Here is a 22,340-nt window from a genome sequence, read left to right on the forward strand (position 1 = left end):
GGTATTTAGGCAACATTATTAAATACACAATTTTTGACATCTGAAATCTCATGAAGAAACAATGCTTATTTAATAAAATGATTGCTGGAAACTTCCCTAGTCTTGAGAGTAATATACAGATCATATTCATGAAGCAAGGAGATCCACAAATATATTTAACACAAAGATGTCCTCTCCAAGATACAATATAATCAAACTATCAAAGACAAAACGTGAATTTTCAAAAAGCAATAGAAAAACAAGTCACATATAAAAGAATTTCTACTGACTAATAAAAATATCAATGGATTTCTCAGCAGAAACCTTACTGACTCATTTTCAGACAGATGGAAGTACAAACCAGCAAATCAACAAGGCAAAGATGAGACAGGAGGATCACCAATTCCAGACCAGCCTCAGCTACACTTGATGGACACAGGTGACTCACAACTATAACCCTAGGTATTCAGGCAGGAGACCGAGATCAGAGGATCACTGTTCAAAGTCTTTGTGAGCAGACAAATCTGAAAGACTCTTTTCTCCAATTAACCAGCAAAAAAGAGGAGGTATGGCTCAAGTGGTAGAGCACCAATGTTGTGCTGAAAAACCCAGGAGAGAACACAAAGCCTGAAATTCAAGCATCATTACCAACATATACACACATACATTCATGCACACATGGGGGGGTAATATGAGAAATTATTTGACTCAACATTTTCCCTCTCTACTTCTGTAGTAACACATGGGAAAAAAATTCCAAAGAAGTCAGATGGTTTGCCTCAAGTTAACCACTAATTATCGGTAGGACCCAGATTAAAAGTCAAATCTTCTGATGCTCCATGTCTTGAATGATGTTAGAGACAAGTCTTTCTTACATAAATCAATTATTTATGTCCCTCATCTTCAAATACCATCTGGGCATGTCACGCTAGCACAAGCTGGAATTTTCTGGCCAACAAGTACAGACTTGCTGCTTGCAACATATGAGAGAAATCACCCATGGCAGCAACTAGCAGAAAAGGAAACAGGCTAACTGTAATGGCATTTAGGACCTGAGAAATGTCCCTAAAGATTGACAGAAGTAACAATGTACTTCCTTCCCCAGACCCAACATAGGTGTTCCCATCCCAGCCCTCAATGCTACACAGAAGAATTTCTGTCAAAGCCACAAAGCCAACCTGCAACCTAAGCCTGCAACAAGTGAGAATGAAGCTGCAATAGGCATTTTAAACTGTTCTCTAACTCAAAAGAGAAACATTCCCCCAAAATAAAAATAAATGTCCCTTAAAGATGAGATAATTCTAGTAATTCAGGCATAAGGGAACCTGTCTACTATTGTCAACATAATCTCAGGAGGAAAACACTTTGTAAATGCAAGTGAAAAACATTTCATAACTCAAAAGTTTTATAGTATATCTTAATTCAAATTAGTCACATTTCAAGCATTCAAAAGCCAACCAACTATGTGTTTGTATTGTAAGGTACCTTCTGACATTTTCTCTGAACTTATATAACAACAGAATGAATATATAGATTACAAAACTATTAATAGTTACTCGTCTTCCTTAAATACCTTAAAGTACCTTTCAAATAAATTTTTATTAAAAAGAAACCAATTCTAAGACTGGACATAGTAGTACATACCTATAATACGTGAGAGACAGAAATTGGGAGGATCACAGTTTGTGACCAGGCAAGGCAAAATGTGAGACCCAATCTCAACCAACAAGCTGTAATCTCAGTGATGTAGGAAGCAGAGGTAGGAACATCTCAGTCAGAAACTGGCCCAGGGCAAAATTAGGAGACTCAATCCAAAAAAATAACAGCAAAACAGAGCTAGGGCTATTGCTCAAGTGATAGGGCACCTGCCTAGCAAGTGAAAAGCCCTGACTTTATGGCTATAAATAATAAGAAAGTTATTTTTTTAAAGAACAAGGTAACTCTAGGTTATGCAGTCAGATATTCCCCTGAACAATCTTGCCTCTTGGCCTCAAGTACCCCATCATGCAAGATGTACGTTTCATTTTCACAAATACTTTTCTAAAATAAATATGAGTATTATCAATCAACTAAAACAGTATTTGGACTGAGATGTAGCATATCACCTTCGTCAATTATCCAAGTACATTTAATGCTGATTTTTTTAAATAGTCTCAAGCACACAAAAAAAGACATATTTCTGAAACCACACAAGGGCAAAAAAAAAAATGTTTAGGTGTTTTTAGTATTTCAACTGGGTTTTCCACCATAAAATGTACTAAATTCTCTCATAAGAATTTTCCTGGTTCTGAAATACCTCAAATCTAAAAGAAATATTTCATTTTAAATGGACTTCTCATTATTGCCTATATGCCTACTCAAAACTAGCCTCTTTCAGAATATACCAATGACTTCTGTGGAGATGTGTGCTGATCACAAGAAGCACTAAGAAACATTATTATTGGTAGTCACATACACATACACATATTCACTGGTTAAGAATACTGTAATTTGGGCATTTACTATATGAAAGTAACATTGCATTTTTTTAATTTAGATTAAATTCTATATAATTGCAGGAAGATATATAAATACTTGTTTAGGGGCTGGGAAGGTGGCTCGGTGGTAGAGTGCTTGCCTTGCACGCATGAGGCTCTGGGTTCGATTCCTCAGCACCACATAAGCAGAAAAAGCCGGAAGTAGCGCTGTGGCTCAAGAGGTAGAGCACTAGCCTTGAGCTGAAGAGCTGAGGGACCAGACCCAGAGTTCAGGCCCCATGACCAGAAAAAAAAAAAAAAAATGTGTGTGTGTGGGGGAACTACTCTTTTCAAAAAACCTAGCTGTGACTACAAAGTCTTAACACTTGTGTGTGGGTTTCTGTATTTTTTCAAGATCCTCTGTGTTTTTGTGTTAAGACTTTATTTAGATGAGTTTTTCAAAAACCAGAGATATCTTCTTGAGGCTCTATCTCTTAAAAACAGCACTAGCAAAATATAAAAGATAAAAACTTAACAGAAAATAAGAGTTACTGGACTAAGGGCCTGGCTCAAGTGGTGGAACACCTGCCTAACAAGCATGAGGCCCTGCCAGAAAGAGACAGGTGGGGAGAGAGAAAGAGAAAGAGGAAAGGAGGGAGAGGAGAAAGAGTAGGAGAGAAGAAGGGAAGGAAGGAAGAAAACACAGAGTTACTACTGCTTACTAACTGGATGTCTTGTGTATTATAAAGTAAAAATTTTAAATATTCATTTTGAATGTTGTAAAAATTCAATAAGGTAAATGTAGGTAATCACATGATACAATGTACACAAGTTGATAAAGAAAATACTACAATTGATAAAAATAATTTCAAACGCTACTTTAAAAACCAGTAAATATATTTCTAGAAGTCCTCTCAATTATTATATCCCTAAGAATTTATATATATCATTGGTGCTAATGATTCTTCATCTATGTCAGCAAACATTAAAAGTAGTCTTGTTTCCTTTCTCCATTCTACAGAAGTCATATAAGGAGAAAGACATACGGTGAAGTAACAGCTTTCTTTTTCTCATTGGAAACAGCCACTACTAAATATATTTTCATAAATTCTGAGCACCAATTTACTATGAGGTGCATTATAGATTTACATGAAATCACAACTTTTATGTCAAACTGATCTACTACTGGCCTTCACACATGCTTCAACATAACTTACATACTTTCAAGATCCCAGACCTGGGATCTTGTTGCTACTCATGTAGTAAGGGCTATTGAAATTTTAAAGTTCATTTTTATTTTAACTCTTTTACTTTGGGGCTTCTGTTCATTTCTGCTCACAGCACTGTGACAACAAATGTGTGGGGCATTTTTCCCATCTACCAATTCTCCAACTCTCTGGACACAAACTGAGTACAAAAATTCAGTCCATTTCTTGGATGGAGCTAGAAGAAATCATGTTGAGCGAGGTAAGCCAAGAGCAAAGAGACAAACGGTACATGGTCTCCCTGATTAGTGGATGTTAAATCCAAAATGTTAGGTGATACGACAAAATTAACAGGACTTAAGAAACAAAGAACTTCCACTCATCTGGTCGAACCACTACTAAATATCCCCATGCTGCTGACCACATGTATGGTGTATATGTGTACACCGTTATATGTTATAGACCGTGATGGACAATTTGCTCCAGGAAAGTTAGAATGAGCTTGTGACTTTAAATGAGCATCATTATTCCACAATACTATGAAATTTGGGAAATTATGTAATCACTTAATCACAATTTAAAGGAAGGTAGGGAGGGAAGGGATAGTAGGGGGAAAACAATGGAGGGGGTAACAATGCTCAATAGGAAGTGTACTCATTACCTTACTCATGTAACTGTAACCCTCTGTATAGTATCTTTACAATAAAAAATTAAAAAAATAAATAAAATAATATAACTTATATTCCAAAAAAAAATTCAGTCCATTTCTGACACTACATAGCAGGACTAGTATAGACAGCTCAGCCCCCTTTCAGATACAGTGATAAATTCCAGGTTAGCAAGTGTACCTGGCAACTAGTTTCCACGAGCTCTTTCTTAAGCTTAATGATTTTTTAAGAACCACACATAACTGAAGAAAACAATTTGCTATTACTATTTTTATTATTATAAAAGATATAATTCTAAGGCAGTCAAATGGAAGAAATCTAAGGACAAAACATACGAGTGACAGCTTAGAGCTATCAGGTACTTTCCAGCCCTCCAAGTTCTTAATGTTTTATGGTGGTTTCACTGCCTAGGCCTGACTGATTAAATCATAGGCTATTAGTGACTAATGCAATCTCCAGGCCTTCCCCTCCCTCTCTTGAAGGGCAGGTTTAAAGTTCTAATCTCCAATCATGCTTGGTTCTTTCTGTGACAGTATCTATCCTAAAGCTAGCTAGGAGACCAGCCACCCCAGTCATTTCATTAATATGTAAAAGACTTTGGAGATTTCACAAGTTTTAGAAGCCACATGCAGGGACTGGAACAAAGACAAAATATATTTCTTTTTGGTCATACTTTATACAAAGTTCTCCTAAAACTAAGGAGTTAATATATCTTAAAGAAATTTCCAAACAGAAACCATGTTCTTTCAGCACTATTTTCTAGACTATAAAAAACATATTATCAGGAAGGAATGACAATCAGTTATGAATAATTATACTGAGATGTAAATCCAAGCATATAATTGAAGAATTTTAATATCTTTCAGATAATTGTTAACATTTCTAGAGCTAATTAGGGTTCTGAGGAGTGTCTAAGATAAACATGCAAAGGCTTGGAAGGTGGCTCAGTGGTAGAGTGCTTGCCTTGCATGCATGAGGCCCTGGGTTCGATTCCTCAGCACCACATAAGCAGAAATAAAAACCGGAGTGGCGCTGTGGCTCAATTGGTAGAGTGCTAACCTTGAGCTGAAGAGCTGAGGGACAGTGCCTAGGCCCAGAATTCAGGCCCCACGACCGGGCCCCAAAATTAAAAAAAGATAAACATGCAAGTATAGAAGACTATTTGCTGGAGAAGTTATCTACAGAATTTACCTCTCAAGTTCTCTAATCTGATTCACAATAAAATCATCAAGAGTTTGTTTTGTTTTTTGCCAGTCCTGGATCTTGAACTCTGAGCACTGTCTCTGAGGTTCTTTTGCTCAAGGTTAGCACTCTACCACTTGAGCCACAGTGTAACTTCTGGCTTTTTCTGTTTATGTAGTACTGAGGAATCAAACCCAGAGCTTCATGCATGGTAGGCAAGCACTCTACCACTAAGCCACATTCCCAGCCCCAAGAGCTTTTAAAAATATGTTCTAACCACAAGAAATCAGGACCATAATGATAAGGTAAGAAAGTCCCTTAAATACTTTACATTCAGAGTAGCAAACAATTACACTTCTATACGGCTTATTCTTGCATGTTATAAATCAAAACTAAATTCTGCAGGGAAAAATATGCTTTCCTAGACCAAGTAAAGTTCCAGAAAGAGGGATGGTAATATTCAAAATAGCATAATTCCAAAGACAATCACAGAAATATACAGTTCCACAAGTTTCCATTGTCAGAAAGCAACAGCCTATATATCATAAGCAAACATGTAGTCAACAAACATTTCTCTCTTTTAAGTACTCTAAGTACTAAGTTACAGATTATAAAAGAAAATGTGAGGAATTTCACTAGAGCAGTTGATTTTCAATTACTACTGATGGCCTTCATATTTTAAAATACCTAACTTGCTACATTCTAAACAAAACATCAACAGTATTTGATATAAATTTAACCAAGCAATTAAAAAAGAAAACAGAAGCCAGAGGCCAGTGGCTTATGCCTACTCAAGAGGCTAGGATTTGAGGATTATGGCTTGGAAGGACTGGGGCAGGAAGGTCCCTAGGAATCTAAAGCATCAAAAAGCCAGAAATGAAGCTTTGCTCAAGTGGTAGAGCTCTAGTCTTGAAAAAAAAAAAAAAAAACCTCAAGGGCAGTGGCCAGGTACTGAGTTCAAGCTTCAGGACTGCCCCCAAAAAAGAAAAAAAGTTAAAATAGAATCTCTATTTTTTTTTTTCTACTTAAACACTGCAGAGTAGTCCAATTAGGAATAATCTTACTGTTCTTGAATCCGAAAATGGATTGTATTCATCAAGTCCTGGTGGAACATTTCTTGTCACCTGAGTAACAGAAGGATCCTAGAATAAAATATAAAGAAAAAAATTACTCATGCTGTAAGGCATTATTTTGATATTTATGTATTTGCTGTATCCCTACTTTTAGTCACCCCACAAAAGTAACAACAACAACAAAAAAGACACATTTGAACAAAGGACAAACTCAAATCCTCAGAAAAAATTAAACCCTCATACCCACAAGGAAAAACAAAAACTGGGTTCAACTGTTATTCTATAAAGTGGACAGCAGACTGCCTACTAGCTGTGTAAAACTGACTAAACAAGAGCACCTGAACAAATCTTGGGTAACACCACAACCCATTCCTTAGGGCTCACAAGGGTTCCCATGTTATACTAATATCTTCGTTCAGATGTTTCCCAAGGGCCAATTCAGGCACATTACAAATTAATGTCAAATCCAGCCAACATCCAGAGTAGTCAATACTATGACACTCTCATTTTCCTCCACTCAAGTTAATCTTTACTTGACTATAGTTTATTTTTACACCATTCTAGATAGTCTTCCCCTTCCAAGTACATTAGAACATTATCCCAGCTTTTCAAATTGTTTAATATTGGTCTTCTTTACTTAATCATAAAATCCTAGGCATTTTCTCTTGATTTTGAATATAAAGCACAAATATTAACATTTCAACTATATAATTTATATGGAAAGCATTTCACAAACTGTATAGTAGCCTAATTTGTCTTTATATTGCTAGTCTAAAACTTTAGCATGAATAATAATAATCAAATAAAATACAGACTGCTGTATCCCATTCAGTATTCCAGTGTGGCCTAAAAACCTACACTGCTAACAAGTTAAAAATACTGCTCCTGCCCTTCTACTTGTATTTTTTTATTAGTTCTTCTACTTGTACTTTTATTTCTACCTTTCAAAAATGCAAAGCTAACCTTGTCATTCCCTTCCTCTAACCCCTTTCCTCTGTCCCTCATCCACTTAAAGCTTTTCTCAAACTGTAAAATACATATTCCTCAAATAAAATACAAAGCTTCTGTCCATCTAGCCCAGGCCCACCTACTTTTCCAGCTTATCAACTCCTCCATAATCACCCTCACCTTGACAGATCCTTTTCCATTAGCCAAATGAAACAAGCTACTGTAGAAGAGCCTCCACCTTGGCCAAAGGCAAATGATGAAGCTTGGGATGTAGCTCAGTGACACAGTGCTTTCTTGGCAAGGGAATGTCCCTAGGTTAAATTTCCAGCACCACTTAAAAAAATGAAATGGTAATGATAAATTCAGAATAACAAAGGCTTTAGACTTATTCAAACAATGAAATAGTAAGGAGGGAAACGTTTCAATAAGGATGAAAAATTAGCTATTATTTCCTGGGGTTCTCATTCCAAGTTTATGTAAAAAGTAAGGAACAGAAAGATTATCAAGAGGTGACCAATGCCTCAGGGAAAAAAAGCAAATAAAAACATAAATATCTTAATTTTTCAGCTAGGCACTGCTGAAGCTAATCTCATTCAGAAGAGGGTTTAGAGTGGAAAAGCAGCAAGTGTCATCAACTCCAAATGACCCATGCTCACTATCCACAATACCAATAATTCAGGTTAGTCTGTAGGCACCATATATTTCCTTTCCTAGCTGGACTCCTCGGCCAAGCAGGGAGGGCCTATTAATCACCATCTCTTCACTAAAGATAATCCAGGTATTAATTATCTCATATGCTAAGCAATGATCCTGATATGCTCTCCCTACCAAACTCAATGTTTGTCATCCCCAATTAGCATTAATTTCACTAAGCCATGAAGATATTTATGCAAGCCTTTCCACAAAATATTAGATGGTAACTTCTTTTAAGAAACAAGTCTTTAGTCAGATGTGGTGATACAACTCTAACCCTGGCACTTTAGAGGTAGAGATAGGAGGACTAAGAATTCTAAGTGAGCCTGGACTACATAGCAAGAGCCTGCCTCAAAAGAAGAAAGAGGAGAAGGAGGAGGAGGAGGAGGAAGAGGAGGAAGAGGAAGAGAAAGAGGAGGAAGAAGAGGAGGAAGAAAGGAGGGAGGGAGAGAGAAGAAGAAATGAGTATTTCTTTTAATCATACATTCCTGGTGATACTCAGTTTCTTCAATGAGTATTTCCACTCTAGAGAAACATAGTCATAGTAATGCTTCAAGACAGTAATAATCAAGAAATACTTCCTAAAAAATAAGTGGAATTATAAAGACAATTCAGCATGTGTAGATGAAGATGTTTGATTTTATGCATAATGAAAACTGCATTGATATATAATTTTTACCTTTTAGATTAACAAAAACAAAATCCAAAAGTCTGCTATACTCTCGACATGCACTGAAACAGAAATTGTTAAAAATTAGCAATACCTAGCAAAATTATATCTGCATTTTTCCTCGGAACTACATTATATCTTCTCAAAATATATTTCAGAGATATACTGGCAAAATATTACTCATTAACAACACAGGACTGGAAGCTATCTAGATCTCACCAGACAGTGTTCTAGCTACAAGACTGAGTCCAGGAGGAGAAACTGGCCACTGTGTCAAAGGCAACCATTATTAGAGCTGCACATGGGGATTTAGGCATACCCCAACAGAAGTGATCTAGATTGGATGACTAATCCAGTTAGTCAGATCGTATTTCTTGATGAGACTGAATATAAAATATAAATATGGGGTAATTAGGAGCCAGGTGTCAGTGGCTTGTGCCTATAATCCTAGCTACTCAGGAAGCTGAGATCTAAGGATTGCAGTCCAAAGCCAACCCCAGCAGGAAAGTCCATGAATACAATTAAGAACCAAAAAGGCCAGAAGTGGAGCTGTGACCCAAGTGGTAGAGCACTAGCCTTGAGCCAAAAAAAAAAAAAAAAACTCAGAGACAATGCCTAGGACCTGAGGTCAAACCCAAGGGCAGGCCTCTTACCCAGTAAATAAAAAATAATAATAAAGCTGACATTAGTTATGGCGTGCAGACAAAAAGAAGCTAAATCTTAATATGGTTCCAAGGAGAAGGAAGAGCGAGCAGTAGGTACAGCCTCTGAGAGGAGCATCCACTGTGAGAAGCTGCCTATGAGTCACCAAAGATAGGGTCAATAGAGCAGTCCCTCAACTCCTCTGAAGGAACTCAGCAGAGTAAGAAGAGAAGGAAATGGGACCAGAGCTAATGAAACAAAAGGGAAGGTGGCAGAGATTGAAACTTGAGTTAGTGCAGCTCAAGTTTTATGTTTTATAGACATTGTTTTCATTTGAAAATGGCCCCATTTGTTAGGGAGGGCAGAATGAGGGTGGAGGAGGTGGGTCTAAAGAAACACCTTGTAAACCCAGAGGGAATCTTGCGTTAAAATTACAGACACTCACTGTGTTGGGCTTCCTTTTCTTTCCCAAGAATCTTTACATAAACTTTCATCACCTGAGCTATGTCTTCATGCATTAAAAGCAGAACAGATGGAACCAATATTCTTTGCCACTTTGTATTCCATTAAAATTACATGTAAAAAATTTACTGCCATCATATATCTAAAGGATTTAATAAGTATGAACATTTACTGATCCCTAGTGTACACACTGATTTCCGATGTGCTTACTGACCACAGTAGCTGTTAATCACTCTTTTTCTTCCCCTTCCAATTTGAAAAGAGTAATAGAGAATACAATATAAATCTAGTTTTTCTCTAAAATGTTATAGTATCTCCTTCAGTTGAAAAGTTTATGCTAACCTGAGAAAGCTTTCTGCAAAAAAAAAAAAAGCAAAAAGAAAAACTAAAACAGCTTCTTCATATCTAAGCTTCAGCTTTTCTCATCTTACCTCATCAATTATCCTTTTTACTCATGTGCTCAACTGCTTCTTAACAAGATAGTTCATATCTATATTTCAATGCTTCAGCATCTTTTAAAATGAACACAAGCGGAAAAAAAACCACACCAAAATTTCAAAGGTTTAGCATTTTCTAAAGCAATTCTGTGGAATAGTTCTAGTCTGAGTTCTGTCACTCTTGAATAAACTTAAAAAAATAAACCTGGGTCCAAATTTTCCTATCTATAAGTAAAAGAATGAACTGTAATAACACATCAGCCTTCTGCCTGAGACTGTATTTTGGGGAAAAAGGGCTCGAAAACATGAGCAATCCCCCCTGTTCTTATAGTTCAGGCAGCACTTTCTCAGGACATTTTGCTCTGATGCTATGAAAAATGTGCTATTTCTCTTTCTTAAACATAAAAGCATTAGTAACACATTGGTAAGTGTTAATGGATAAATTTGGTGGATGCTTGAACAACAGTATTTCTCTCTTATCTTTGCATCTCCAGTGCTATCATGGTGTTGACTGACTTTTAGGAGCTCCATCTTTGTTTGCTAAAGGAATAGCCTGTTCTTGTTCTACTTCACTGGTCATAATCTTTTGGAAACAACTGAGTTTGGTCCTTCTTAATCTTTAACATATCCACAATAATTACCAAAAAATTTTAAACTATGACGACATCTAAAACCATGACACTCTCCATCTATTAAGTATAATGGCTGATTTAAAAAGCAATATAGCTGAGTGCTGGTGGCCCATCCTATATCCTAATACTCAGAAGACTGATATCTGAGGATCACAGTTCAAAGCAAGCCAGGAACACAAATCCAAGACAATTTTCTCTCCAATTACACAGCAAAAAGTAAAAACTGAAAGTGTGGCTCAAGTGATAGAGTGGGAGGGAAGGGTTTTGAGACCATGAGGCCACGCATGAGGCTTCAAGCCTCAATACCAGCACAAAAACAAAACAAAAAACCTGAAAATGGACTTTTCTTACCATTGCTAGAACATGCCACTGAATCTCCTCAAGTGATACTAATCATTTAACCAAAACAAAAGACATTTGTTCTACTGGCAAAAGAATTACATAGAACAATAGTAAATGCTAGGAAATTTCACTGAGATAAAGGATACACTCGTGGTATTCCAAATTTCACCATCTATTTTGTAGTACTATATGTAAGCTACATGAGTTATATAATGATGAGTTATATAATGATCAGTCAAACAGAAAATTTACCTAAAGCCAAACTCAGTGGCATGTGCTTATACTCAGAAAACGAAGGCAGAAAGATCACGTGGGCCCAGGATTTCAAGGCCCACCTGGGCAACATAATGAGACTATTACAAAACAACAAAATATATTTTATAAAAATTAAAAAGGAAGCCGGGTGCTGGTAGCTCACGCCTGTAATCCTAGCTACTCAGGAGGCTGAGATCTGAGGATCGCGGTTCAAAGCCAGCCCGGGCAGGAGAGACCATGAGACTCCTATCTCCAATAAACCACCAGAAAACTGGAAGTGACGCTGTAGTTCAAGTGGTAGAGCGCTCGCCTTGAGCTGAAATGCTGAGGGACAGCGCCCAGGCCCAGAGTTCAAGCCCCACGACCGACAAAAAAAATAAATAAATAAAATAAAATAAAATTATAATCCATTAGATAGTATTTCTATAAATCATTTATCTGATATGTGTGCCTATCTAGAATACATAGAGAACTTACAACTCCATAGTAAAAAGAAAAACACAATTCAGAAATGGACAAAAGGTCTAAATAGACATCTCTTCAAGAAGATAAGTAAATGGTCAGTAAATAAGCACAAACATCTAAGGTACCACTGCACAACAGCTAGTACAGCTATAATTAAAAAATGCATGTTACCAAGAAGATAGAAAAAACTGGAGTCCATGTACTCTGCTGTCCAACCAATATAGGCTAATCAGTTATCACATGATTTAACGATTTTATTCTTAGCTGTATACCAAAGAGAAAAGCATAAGTCCAAATTGTACAAACATATTTACAGCCATATTATCACATTCCAAAAGTAGAAACACCACAAATATATATCAACTAGTGAATGAAAAATAAAATGTAGCTTATCCATTCAATAGTACGTTAATTGGCCATAAAAAAGAAGTCCTAATCCACACTATGACATGGATGAATTTTGAATATATTATGCTAAGGAATAAGTCATAAAAGTCTACATTCTATTCCAAAAGTCACAATTCTATTGATATGAAATGTCCAGGAAGTATCCTAGTGGTCACACAGGACTGGGAAGGTTGAGGAAAATTTCAAAGTGACATCTCAAAGGTAGGAGATTTCTATCTAAAGTGATGAAAATGTTTTTAAATCAATTGTAGAGATAAATGCAACTGTGAATATATTAAAACCACTGAATTACACCCTTTGCATGGGTATGAGTTATATCTCCAAGTTCTTTGCTTCCCTTAAAAAATAATCAACTGTTGTATTTCTTGGAAGAAATGTTGCCAAAGTCTATAAATCCTTGTATCTTTACTACCTACATCACTCTGTGCCCTCACCTAATAAATCTATTATGAAAAAAGTAGGGAGAGATGGGGCCAAGGGGGTTAGCAAACCAAGAACTGCTATACTGACATTCTACTTGGAACATTTATATGTTAGAGGCTATACTTTAGCATCCTTTTATATAAATCACTGAAGTTTCTTCTGAAATTTGAGAAACTGGGTACTTAATATAACTAGGGGACCTAATATTCACGTACTGAAATCGGCACACATGAAAAAATGTTCACATCTAACAAGAAAATAATGAATTGTATATTTTGATCAAATGATACAGGAATTAAATCACCTTTGACCATTAAAGAAATCACCACTGAACTGGGATCACAGAGGTGAGGGAGAGCAGATGCCTCCCACATAAATACCCTGTATGTTCAAGAGATTTTTTCAGAAAATAGTTTGTTAACATTTGTAATGATTCCCTCCCCACAAGATTAATAGGTTTTCTGACCCCTGCAGGCTTAGCGAACCACTGCTATCCTTACTATCTGGCCATTTCATATCAATTGGATCATGCACTACATAGTCTTTTATGATCAGCTTTTTTCTCTTAGTATAATATACTCAAAGTATTATTAAATGTAGCAAGCAAAGATATGTGAAATTTTGAAAGATCTTTATATTACAGGTAATCAACTTTAAAGTGAAGTTTTTCCCCATGAGAGAAGAGTACATAGTTCACAGGTAGTAAAGTTCCTAAGATCAATGCCACCCAGCCAATACCAACCAAGCTTTCTCTAGAACAATGTAATCATGGGAGGAAAACATAAAATGTATGAAAAACCAGATTCGTCTCTTCTAGCCACCTATGATTTCAAAAAGTAAATCACAGTTTTAAAGACTATTTTACTTTTAATTAGCATATATTAGCTACACAAGGCTATACACAATTTCTTTGGAATACTTTGTATACACACATGGGGATGTCACAATCAATCTCTTGGTCCATCAGTCTTTTACCCTCTGCTCCAACTTTAAAAACTGTAAATGCAAATATAAAAGAAAACAAGATGTCTTTGATAATCCTATCAAGTGTACAACTCTCCGACATTTCAATGAAACTTGAATTTTATTTTTGTCACAAAAGCAAAATGCGCTTTCCTTACTTATCCTCAGTTCAAGTTGTGATATACAATACCTTCTAAAATTCCTAAGCTTTGGAAGGCAACCAGTAATTTATGTTTTGTTTCTGTTACTATTTCTGTTAATACCAAAAAGTTTAAAAGTTAATGAAAATTAGAGTCTGCCTTAGAAAATACAGGCAATTTAAGGATGAAATAAAGATTAATCATACGTTACAACCAAAGATAATCTTGCACTATTATTTATTTTCTTTATCTGTTATTTTAAGAGACTCTTCTTTGTCTGATTCAAAAGGAAGTATAAGATTTTAAAAAAATAATGACAAATAAGTACTGAAAGTAGAAAAGTAATTTGCCTGCAGTTACCTAACTATCTGACTCTGGAGCCCACTTTCTTACCTACTCCCCTCTAGTAGCAGAAGACACATCTCAGCAACTTCCTTTTTCTCCTTGTGTAGCTCTTAACACGAGGCAAATACCACAATGGTTCACGGAACATTTTCTCAACTCTAAATGGTAATTTGTCCTGAGATTTAAGACTAAATATTTCTATTAAATTTTTCTTTAATCAAATAGAAAAATCATCTATTATGCTTCTTTTAGGCATAGGATAGATGCTAACTTGCATTTATAACATACCACTTACTTGTAAATTCTCTAAAGTGTCTGGCTATATAAGTTGACAAGATTAGATATATATATAAAGCTACAGGACTAACTGGGCATCTAGCTCATGCCTGTAAGTACTAGCTGAGGAGGTTGAGATCTCAGGTTCAAGGTTTGAACTCAACATAAATTCCAGAGGCACTTATCTACAATTAACCAGCAGAAGCTGGAAGTGTAGGTTTGGTTTATATGTTAGAGGGCTAATCTTGAGTGGAAAAAGCTAAGTGAGAACATGAGGCCCTGAGTTTAAGTCACAGTCCTGGCATACGTGCGCACACACACACGCACACACACGCACACACACACACACACACACACACGCACACACATGCACACACACACACGCACAAAAAACCCACAGGACTAAACCTCAAACAAGTATCAACAGCTCTAGAAAATAATTGTCAAACAAGGGAAGGAAGAACAAATGCAATCATGGTATTCAGTATAGATTATGTAGAAAATCAACTATGTAATTTGTGGGCAGGGATGGGAGGGGAAAACTGGGGGAAAGTGAAGGAAGGCATGACATTGTCCAAAAAAGCAATGTACTCATTACCTGACTTAAGAAATGGTAACCCCTCTGTACAACACTTTAATAACAATAAAATTGTATTTTAAAAAATTGTCAAACAATGATAAAATACCCAGTGTTCCCTGGCCATAAACCTGATGGTTTTTCCTGTCACCTACCAGTCTCATTTGTCACCATTTTCAATTTATTCCAAATTACCTTATGACAATTATCACCACCGTTAGAGGATTCCCACAGCTAAAATGGCTGCCACTAGCAATGGCTACCATTCCATCCCTGCTTAGTTGCTGCATATATAAGGTTACCAATATGCACTGTTTGATGAGCAAAACTCTTTAGTAGTCATATATACTGTCTAGGAGTTAAATTCAGTGCTAGAGCACTTACCTAACATGCCATCCACAGCACCACAAAATAAATGAATGTTGTTATGTATACCAAATTACTTGCATTCAAATGTCTGGCCTGTGTCTTGTATTAACAGTCAAGTTAATATTCACTTTTGCCAGGTAGCAAGGGCTCACACCTATAATTCTAAATATACAAGAGTCTGAGATCTGAGGATCCTGACAGCCTAGTCAGGAAAGTCCTTAAGATTCTTATCTCAAATGAACCACCAAAAAGATAGAAGTGGATCTGTGGCTCAAGTAATAGGGCACTATCCTTGAGGGAAAAAAAAAATCAAGGACAGCATCCAGGCCCTGAGTTCAAGTCCCAGGGCCAAAACACACACACACACACACACACACACACACACACACACACACACACACACACACACACACACACACACACACACACACACACACACACACACACACACACACACACACACACACACACCACAAACTGGACCTTACTTATCATAAAAAAATTAAAAATAAACTATAAAGGTAAGAGCTGAAACTATATAAACTTTTAGAAAACACAGAATATATTCTTACTTTGAATTCTGGCAAAGGATTCTTAATGAAACCCACAAAAATAGACATCTAAGAGTTGATCAAATTAATCCCAGCTACTCAAATGACAGAGATCAGAGGATTATGATTCTGGGTCAGCTTGGGGGAAAAATAGGTTAAGAGACCCTGTCAACCAGTAACAGCTGGGTATTGACATTCTAGTTATTCAGGCACCACAAATGGGAGGAGTGCAGAACAGTTCAGAACAGCCCAGACATAAACGTGAAACTGCGCCTGTCTGATAAGCACAAGGTATTGAGTTAAAACCCCAGTAAAAGCAAAAGATAACCCACAAAAGTGACAGAAAATTTAAGTCAATACCTGATAAAGAACTTTTATATAAAATATGTTTATACTTAGAACTCAATTTTTAACTAATATCTAAAAATAGCTAGGGATTTGAAAGGCATTTCTCCAAAGATGTACAAATCACCAATAGTCCATGAAAAGATTCTCAAAATCAATAGCCATCAGGAGAGTATAAATCAAAACTACAAGACTGTACTTCACACAGATTAGGATTTGCCAAGGAAATGATCTGACAGTTCTTCAAATGATTAAACACAGAGCTGCCATATGACCCAGACATTCTATGCTTAGATATAAACCCAAGAGACTTAAAAACAGGTACAGGGGCTGGGAAGGTGGCTCAGTGGTAGAGCACTTGCCTTGCATGCTCGAGGCCCTGGGTTCGATTCCTCAGCACCACATAAGAAAAAAGCCGGAAGTGGCGCTGTGGCTCAAGTGGTAGAGTGCTAGCCTTGAGCTGAAGAGCTGAGGGACAGTGCCCAGGCCCAGAGTTCTGGCCCCACGACTGGACCCAAAAAAAAAAAAAAAAAAAACAGGTACAAACAAAACTTTCATGTGAATATTAGAACAGAATTATTTGCAATAACCCCGTCCCCCACAAAAAAAGAAAAAAACAAGTCTCTAGCAAATGGTATAGTGACATTACTTTTTTTTTGATGGGGGGGAGGGCGGGTCAGAGGGCTTGAACTATGGACCTGGACACACTGTACCTGAGTTCTTCAGCTCAAGGCAAGTGCTCTACCACTTGAGTCACAGCACCACTTTTGGTTTTCCGGTGGTTAATTGGAGATAAGAATCTCAAGGACTTTTCTGCCTGGACTGGCTTTGAACCTAGATCCTCAGATATCAGCCTCCTGAATAGCTAGGATTACAGGCGTGAGCCACTGGCACCTGGCATGACATTTCTTTTTATGGAGGGATGGGGCAGTATGTTGGAGATTGAACCCAGGGCCTTGCACAGGCTAAGCACTAGCTCTACCATATCTGAGTTATACCCCACCCCACACTGCTAATTCCTAAAAGGATTCAAAGCCCAATGCTGGGGGCTGGGAAGTTGGCTCAGTGGTAAAGCGCTTGCCTTGCATGCCTGATTCCTCAGCACCACATAAGTAAAAAGAAAAACCCGGAAGTGGCATTGTGGCTCAAGTGGTAGAGCGCTAGCCTTGAGCTGAAGAGCTGAGGGACAGTGCCCAAGCCCAGAGTTCAGGCCCCACGACAGGACCCAAAAACAAAAACAAAAACAAAAATCAAAGCCCAATGCTGAGAGGAAAAGAACTGCTCTATTGCTTCCTGAGCACAAGTCTATAGGAGATTCCTGTGGCAGTTTTTACACAGGAAAGGAACCGAGACTCCATCCCTAGGCCCACATATGTGAAGTCAAAATTAACAGGACAGTACAAACTGCCTCAGTAAGGACAAATGAAAGTGGTAATTGACCTTGTTACAAGGTCAAATCAAACTTCCATGTCACTTTTTACAACCCACACTTACTAAAAGTGAAGAAACTCCCCTTTGTGGTTTAAAAACATCTTATACATTTTGGATTTGCATTCTTCCACTTTACCACCAAAACCTAGGTATAAATACAGGTTTAATTCCACCATAGAAATGTCCCTTTACATTTATGGTTGGGCAATTCTGATTAAAGGAAGCAGATTTATCTAGAAAGGATGCAAAGCTTCACAGACACCGGAATAAAAACATGACAGCATTACTTGTAGCTAGTTCCAGAACAGCTCTAACGTGGATCTGGGGTTCTAAAAAACAGCTGGCCCTCAAGCCCTACGCAGATGATTCCTACTCCAGTGCTTCCCCAGGGGCCAGGTAACTTTGATGAGATCAGTCAGCTGAGGCTAAGGTGGCAAGGGCCACACAACAGGGGACATGAGAACCCCCTTTAAGGAGCTAGGGAAAGTTCTCCCTCGGCAGAGGCTGAGGCTCAGAGCACAGCAGTCCCCTAGAACATAAAGCCTCCTCTCCAACTGAGATGGTCTGACTCCATTCTAGTCCCATAAAATGACCTCTATGAATACAGAAATATAACAATTACAGTTTCAAAGTAGAAAGAGAAAAAAAAACCTTCAATCACAAAAATCTCTACCTCAGTATCAAAGTCATCCGACTTTGCTTGAATTCCTTCAAATGCTGGAGAATACAATTCATCCTCATGGATTAAACCATTTTGGTAAGATTTAAGTCTCAGCTGAGGCCAGGCAGAGTAGCTCCACTCACAATCTTAGCTACACAGGAGTCTGAGATTTAGGATTGTGGTTTGAAGCAGCTTACGTAGGAAAGTCCATGAGACTCATCTCTCATTAACCACCAGAATGCTGAAATGGAGCTGTGGTTCAAGTGGTAGAACTCTAGCCTTGAACAAAAAAGCTCAAAGACAGCACCCAGTTCAAGCCTTAGGACTTGCATGTATACATGTGTATACATACACACACACACACAAACACACACACACACACACACACACACACACACAACTCTATCTCAAATGAGCACAGTGGCTCATGTCTGCAATCTCATCTACTTGGGAAGCACAAATAAGAGGACTGAAATTTGAAGACGGCCTGGGTGGGGGCCCTATCTCACATAAGTTGTGTGTGGTGATGTATGCTTATAGTCCTAGCTATGCAAAGGTAAAGAGAATTATGAACTTAAACCAGATCCAGGCAAGAAGCATCAGACCTACCTGAAAAATAACTAAAGCAAAAAAAGGAAGGGACACAGCTGAAGTGGTAGAATACTTGTCCTGAGTCCAAATCCTAGTATTGCTAACAATAAATATAAATATCTCTGTTGGGACAAAATCTGCCTTGATGTAAACTCTGCCAATTAACTTTAGATTCTTTTTCTAAAGCAACAAATAATAAACTTACTCACTTAACCATCTAAGTATCTGATGGCAGCTCTATTCTCCTTTAGCCTTTTTCTGACTAATTTAAACTCAAGTTATTCTTCCTAGGACTCGTTTCCACATCCATGATCTTCCTGATTGCCTTCTTTGCTCACATTCTACTATGTTCAAACCATTAGATCAATACCTGAGTGATTAGAACAGAACACTGAAGTTATTCATTTTTAGGAACTGACCATTCAACTCATTAATCCAGCATATATTTTTTCAGCTACTATATTACATTGATGGGCTCATATAAAGAAAATAACCATTACATTTCTTGGATCTGCTTTCAGCACTACTAAACATTAAGAATACTTCAAATTGTCTTTGTGGTAATATTAGCAATTTATTTTCAAATTTTTCACATACATCATCATCTCAAGCATGACTCTTGTTAAAGCCAGGCAACTGAAATAAAACTGTGTTTCAATACCAAGTTCAATATATGGCACCTGCCTGAATATGTCCACTAGCCATAAGAGATGCCCCATCTGGACAAAAGATTTTCTAGATAGTTTAAGAGAGCAGATCCATTGTGTTTACTTGTAGATTTATAAGCACACTCTAATTACTACTATGAATGAGGGAAACCATGCAACCTATGTTTCTTTTGGTCTGCTTACTTCACTTAATATAGTTTTTTCCAAGTTTTTCCATTTCCTTACAAATGGTACACTTTCACTCTTTCTGATGGAAGCAAAGAGTTCCACTGTGTATATATACCACATTTTCCTGATCAATTCATTCACTGAGGGCCATCTGGGTTGATTCTTGTTGAAAATGAAGTATACAAGTTGTGGAGGAGAGAGGTAGGGAAGGAAAAAGCTGGGAGAAAATGAGGGAAGAGGTACACTGTTCAAAAAAAATGTACTCATTACCTGACTTATGTAACTGTAACCCCTCTCTACATTACCTTTACACTAAAATATCTATTTTTTTAAAAGTGCAGATGCACAGCAGCTGACACTAATTAGCACCCTAGGCAAAGACAACCATCTCCAGAAGAATGTATAGAGAGGGATTTGAAGGCATAGTGTTAACTCTGGTATGATTACAAGAATTGTTAAGAGGCTTGAGCCAGCCTGGATTGAAAAGAATAGTTCTTTCAAAAATGAAGAAAGGTTCCAGGGCTCTCAACTTTCTATGGGCAGGAAGCAAGCTAAAACAGCTATACAGCTACAGAGAGTCATTTCTCATTTAGGGGGAAGAAGGGAAGGACCTCCAGAGAGATTTGGACTCCAAAACAGTAACAGAGGAGGCAGAACTGGGTTCTAAACAGTTCCCCAAAGTAGGGGATCCTAACAATATGGACCTCGTTAGATTTCAGAATTGCTGAAGACCAGCAGTTGCTAAATGCTACCCACTCCTCCTGCAGTTTAATGGTATTGTCTACTGAGAATGCCCTGTACCTGTCTAAAGAGAGACCTAGCACTTCTGTAAAGAAGGGGAATCTAATCCTCCCCACCGTTTTGAATATGACCTTGAGGGTTGTCTATAGAACAACACAATATAGAAGTGACATATGACTCAAGAAACCTTGGAGCTTCCATTCTTGCCCTCCTGAGACACTGCTGCCATGTGTGACAATCCCAAGGTATTCCTGCTGAAAGGCCACATGAAAGAGAACCAATTCCTGGCTATACTGACAGCTGGAACTAAGGGACAGACACAAGTGAGGACATCTTAAACCATGCAGTCAAGCTGTCAGATGACTGATGCCAGTGAGTGACTCTAGGCAAATACATTAAAATTTAAAAGGCCAGCTAAGTCTATCTCAAATAACAGAATCATGAACAAGTAACTGTTCTAAACTACTTCAATTTGAAATTGTTGCTTACTCTAGCAGATAACTGAGATAGTAATAAATGAAATAATGGTGCATCTTAACTTTGTTAAATATAATCAGCAGCTCAAACTTGCTTTTTAAAAATAATAATCCAGGTAAAATAGAACAGAAATTCATGTGGTTGAAGTGGATGTAAAATACCACAGATTAAAAACTACAATCACTTTGTTTCTGATTAATGTTTAAAGATACTTCTGAAATTTGACTATTACAAAGGAAATCCTCAGAAGCCTTTCCTACTATATATCCAATCTCTAGGATCAAAATTTTATATGAACAGAGAAGCAACATCAACTTATTGTGAATGTCACTAAATACAAGTCAATTAGGATGGATAACATTCTTGATACTACCAAATATAAACAAGAGCTGAGCATCAATGGCTTAAACCTATAATCCTAGCTATTCAGGAGGCTGAGATCTGAGGACAAAAGTTTGAAGTCAGGTCAGGCAGGAAAGTCCCTGAGACTCTTATCTCCAAGTAACCACCAAAAGGCAGGAAACGGAGCAATAGCTCAAGTGGTAGAGACCCAGCCTAGAGTGAAAATGCTCAGAGGACAGTGCCCAGGCCCTGAGTTCAAGTCCCAGGACCAACAGACCGACAGACAGACAGACAGACAGACAGACACACACACACACACACACACACACACACACACACACACACACACACACACACACACATACACACACACACAGATGACAGGGACTTGTGGACCACTTGCCTAGCATATGCAAAGCCCTGGTTCAACTCTAATACCTCAAAAATAAATATAAAAATAAAAATTACAGTAGTCACCATGGCATTCCACAACAGACCAGAAACAAACCCTATCTACAGGATGGTTTTCCTTATAAGTACCTATGATATTTTATTTATAAGTTAGATTCAATAAGAGATATACATACAAAATAATAATACTAATAATACATACAGTAGTTATTTATGTAGTTAAATACAATATTTTAAATTATTATTAATACTAAGTATTACCACCTAGTTAAAACTACCACATATGGAAAACTTTTTACATGTTAAATTCTCATGGAATCCTAGTTACAATCCTATGGAGTAGG

General features: G+C 37.3%; 1 protein-coding gene across 1 annotated transcript in view; it reads right to left on the bottom strand.

Moving 5' to 3' along the window:
• Scamp1 (secretory carrier membrane protein 1) overlaps positions 1–22,340 on the bottom strand; it is an 86,288-nt gene that overhangs the window by 58,508 nt on the left and 5,440 nt on the right. Inside the window, exon 2 of the mRNA XM_070031214.1 lies at positions 6,555–6,632. Coding sequence (XP_069887315.1) covers positions 6,555–6,632 — 78 coding nt within the window. The remainder of the gene's footprint in view (positions 1–6,554; positions 6,633–22,340) is intronic.

Source organism: Dipodomys merriami, unplaced genomic scaffold (assembly GCF_024711535.1).
Source record: "Dipodomys merriami isolate MVZ:Mamm:240054 unplaced genomic scaffold, mDipMer1.0.p SCAF_20, whole genome shotgun sequence".
Classification (NCBI taxonomy): domain Eukaryota; kingdom Metazoa; phylum Chordata; class Mammalia; order Rodentia; family Heteromyidae; genus Dipodomys; species Dipodomys merriami.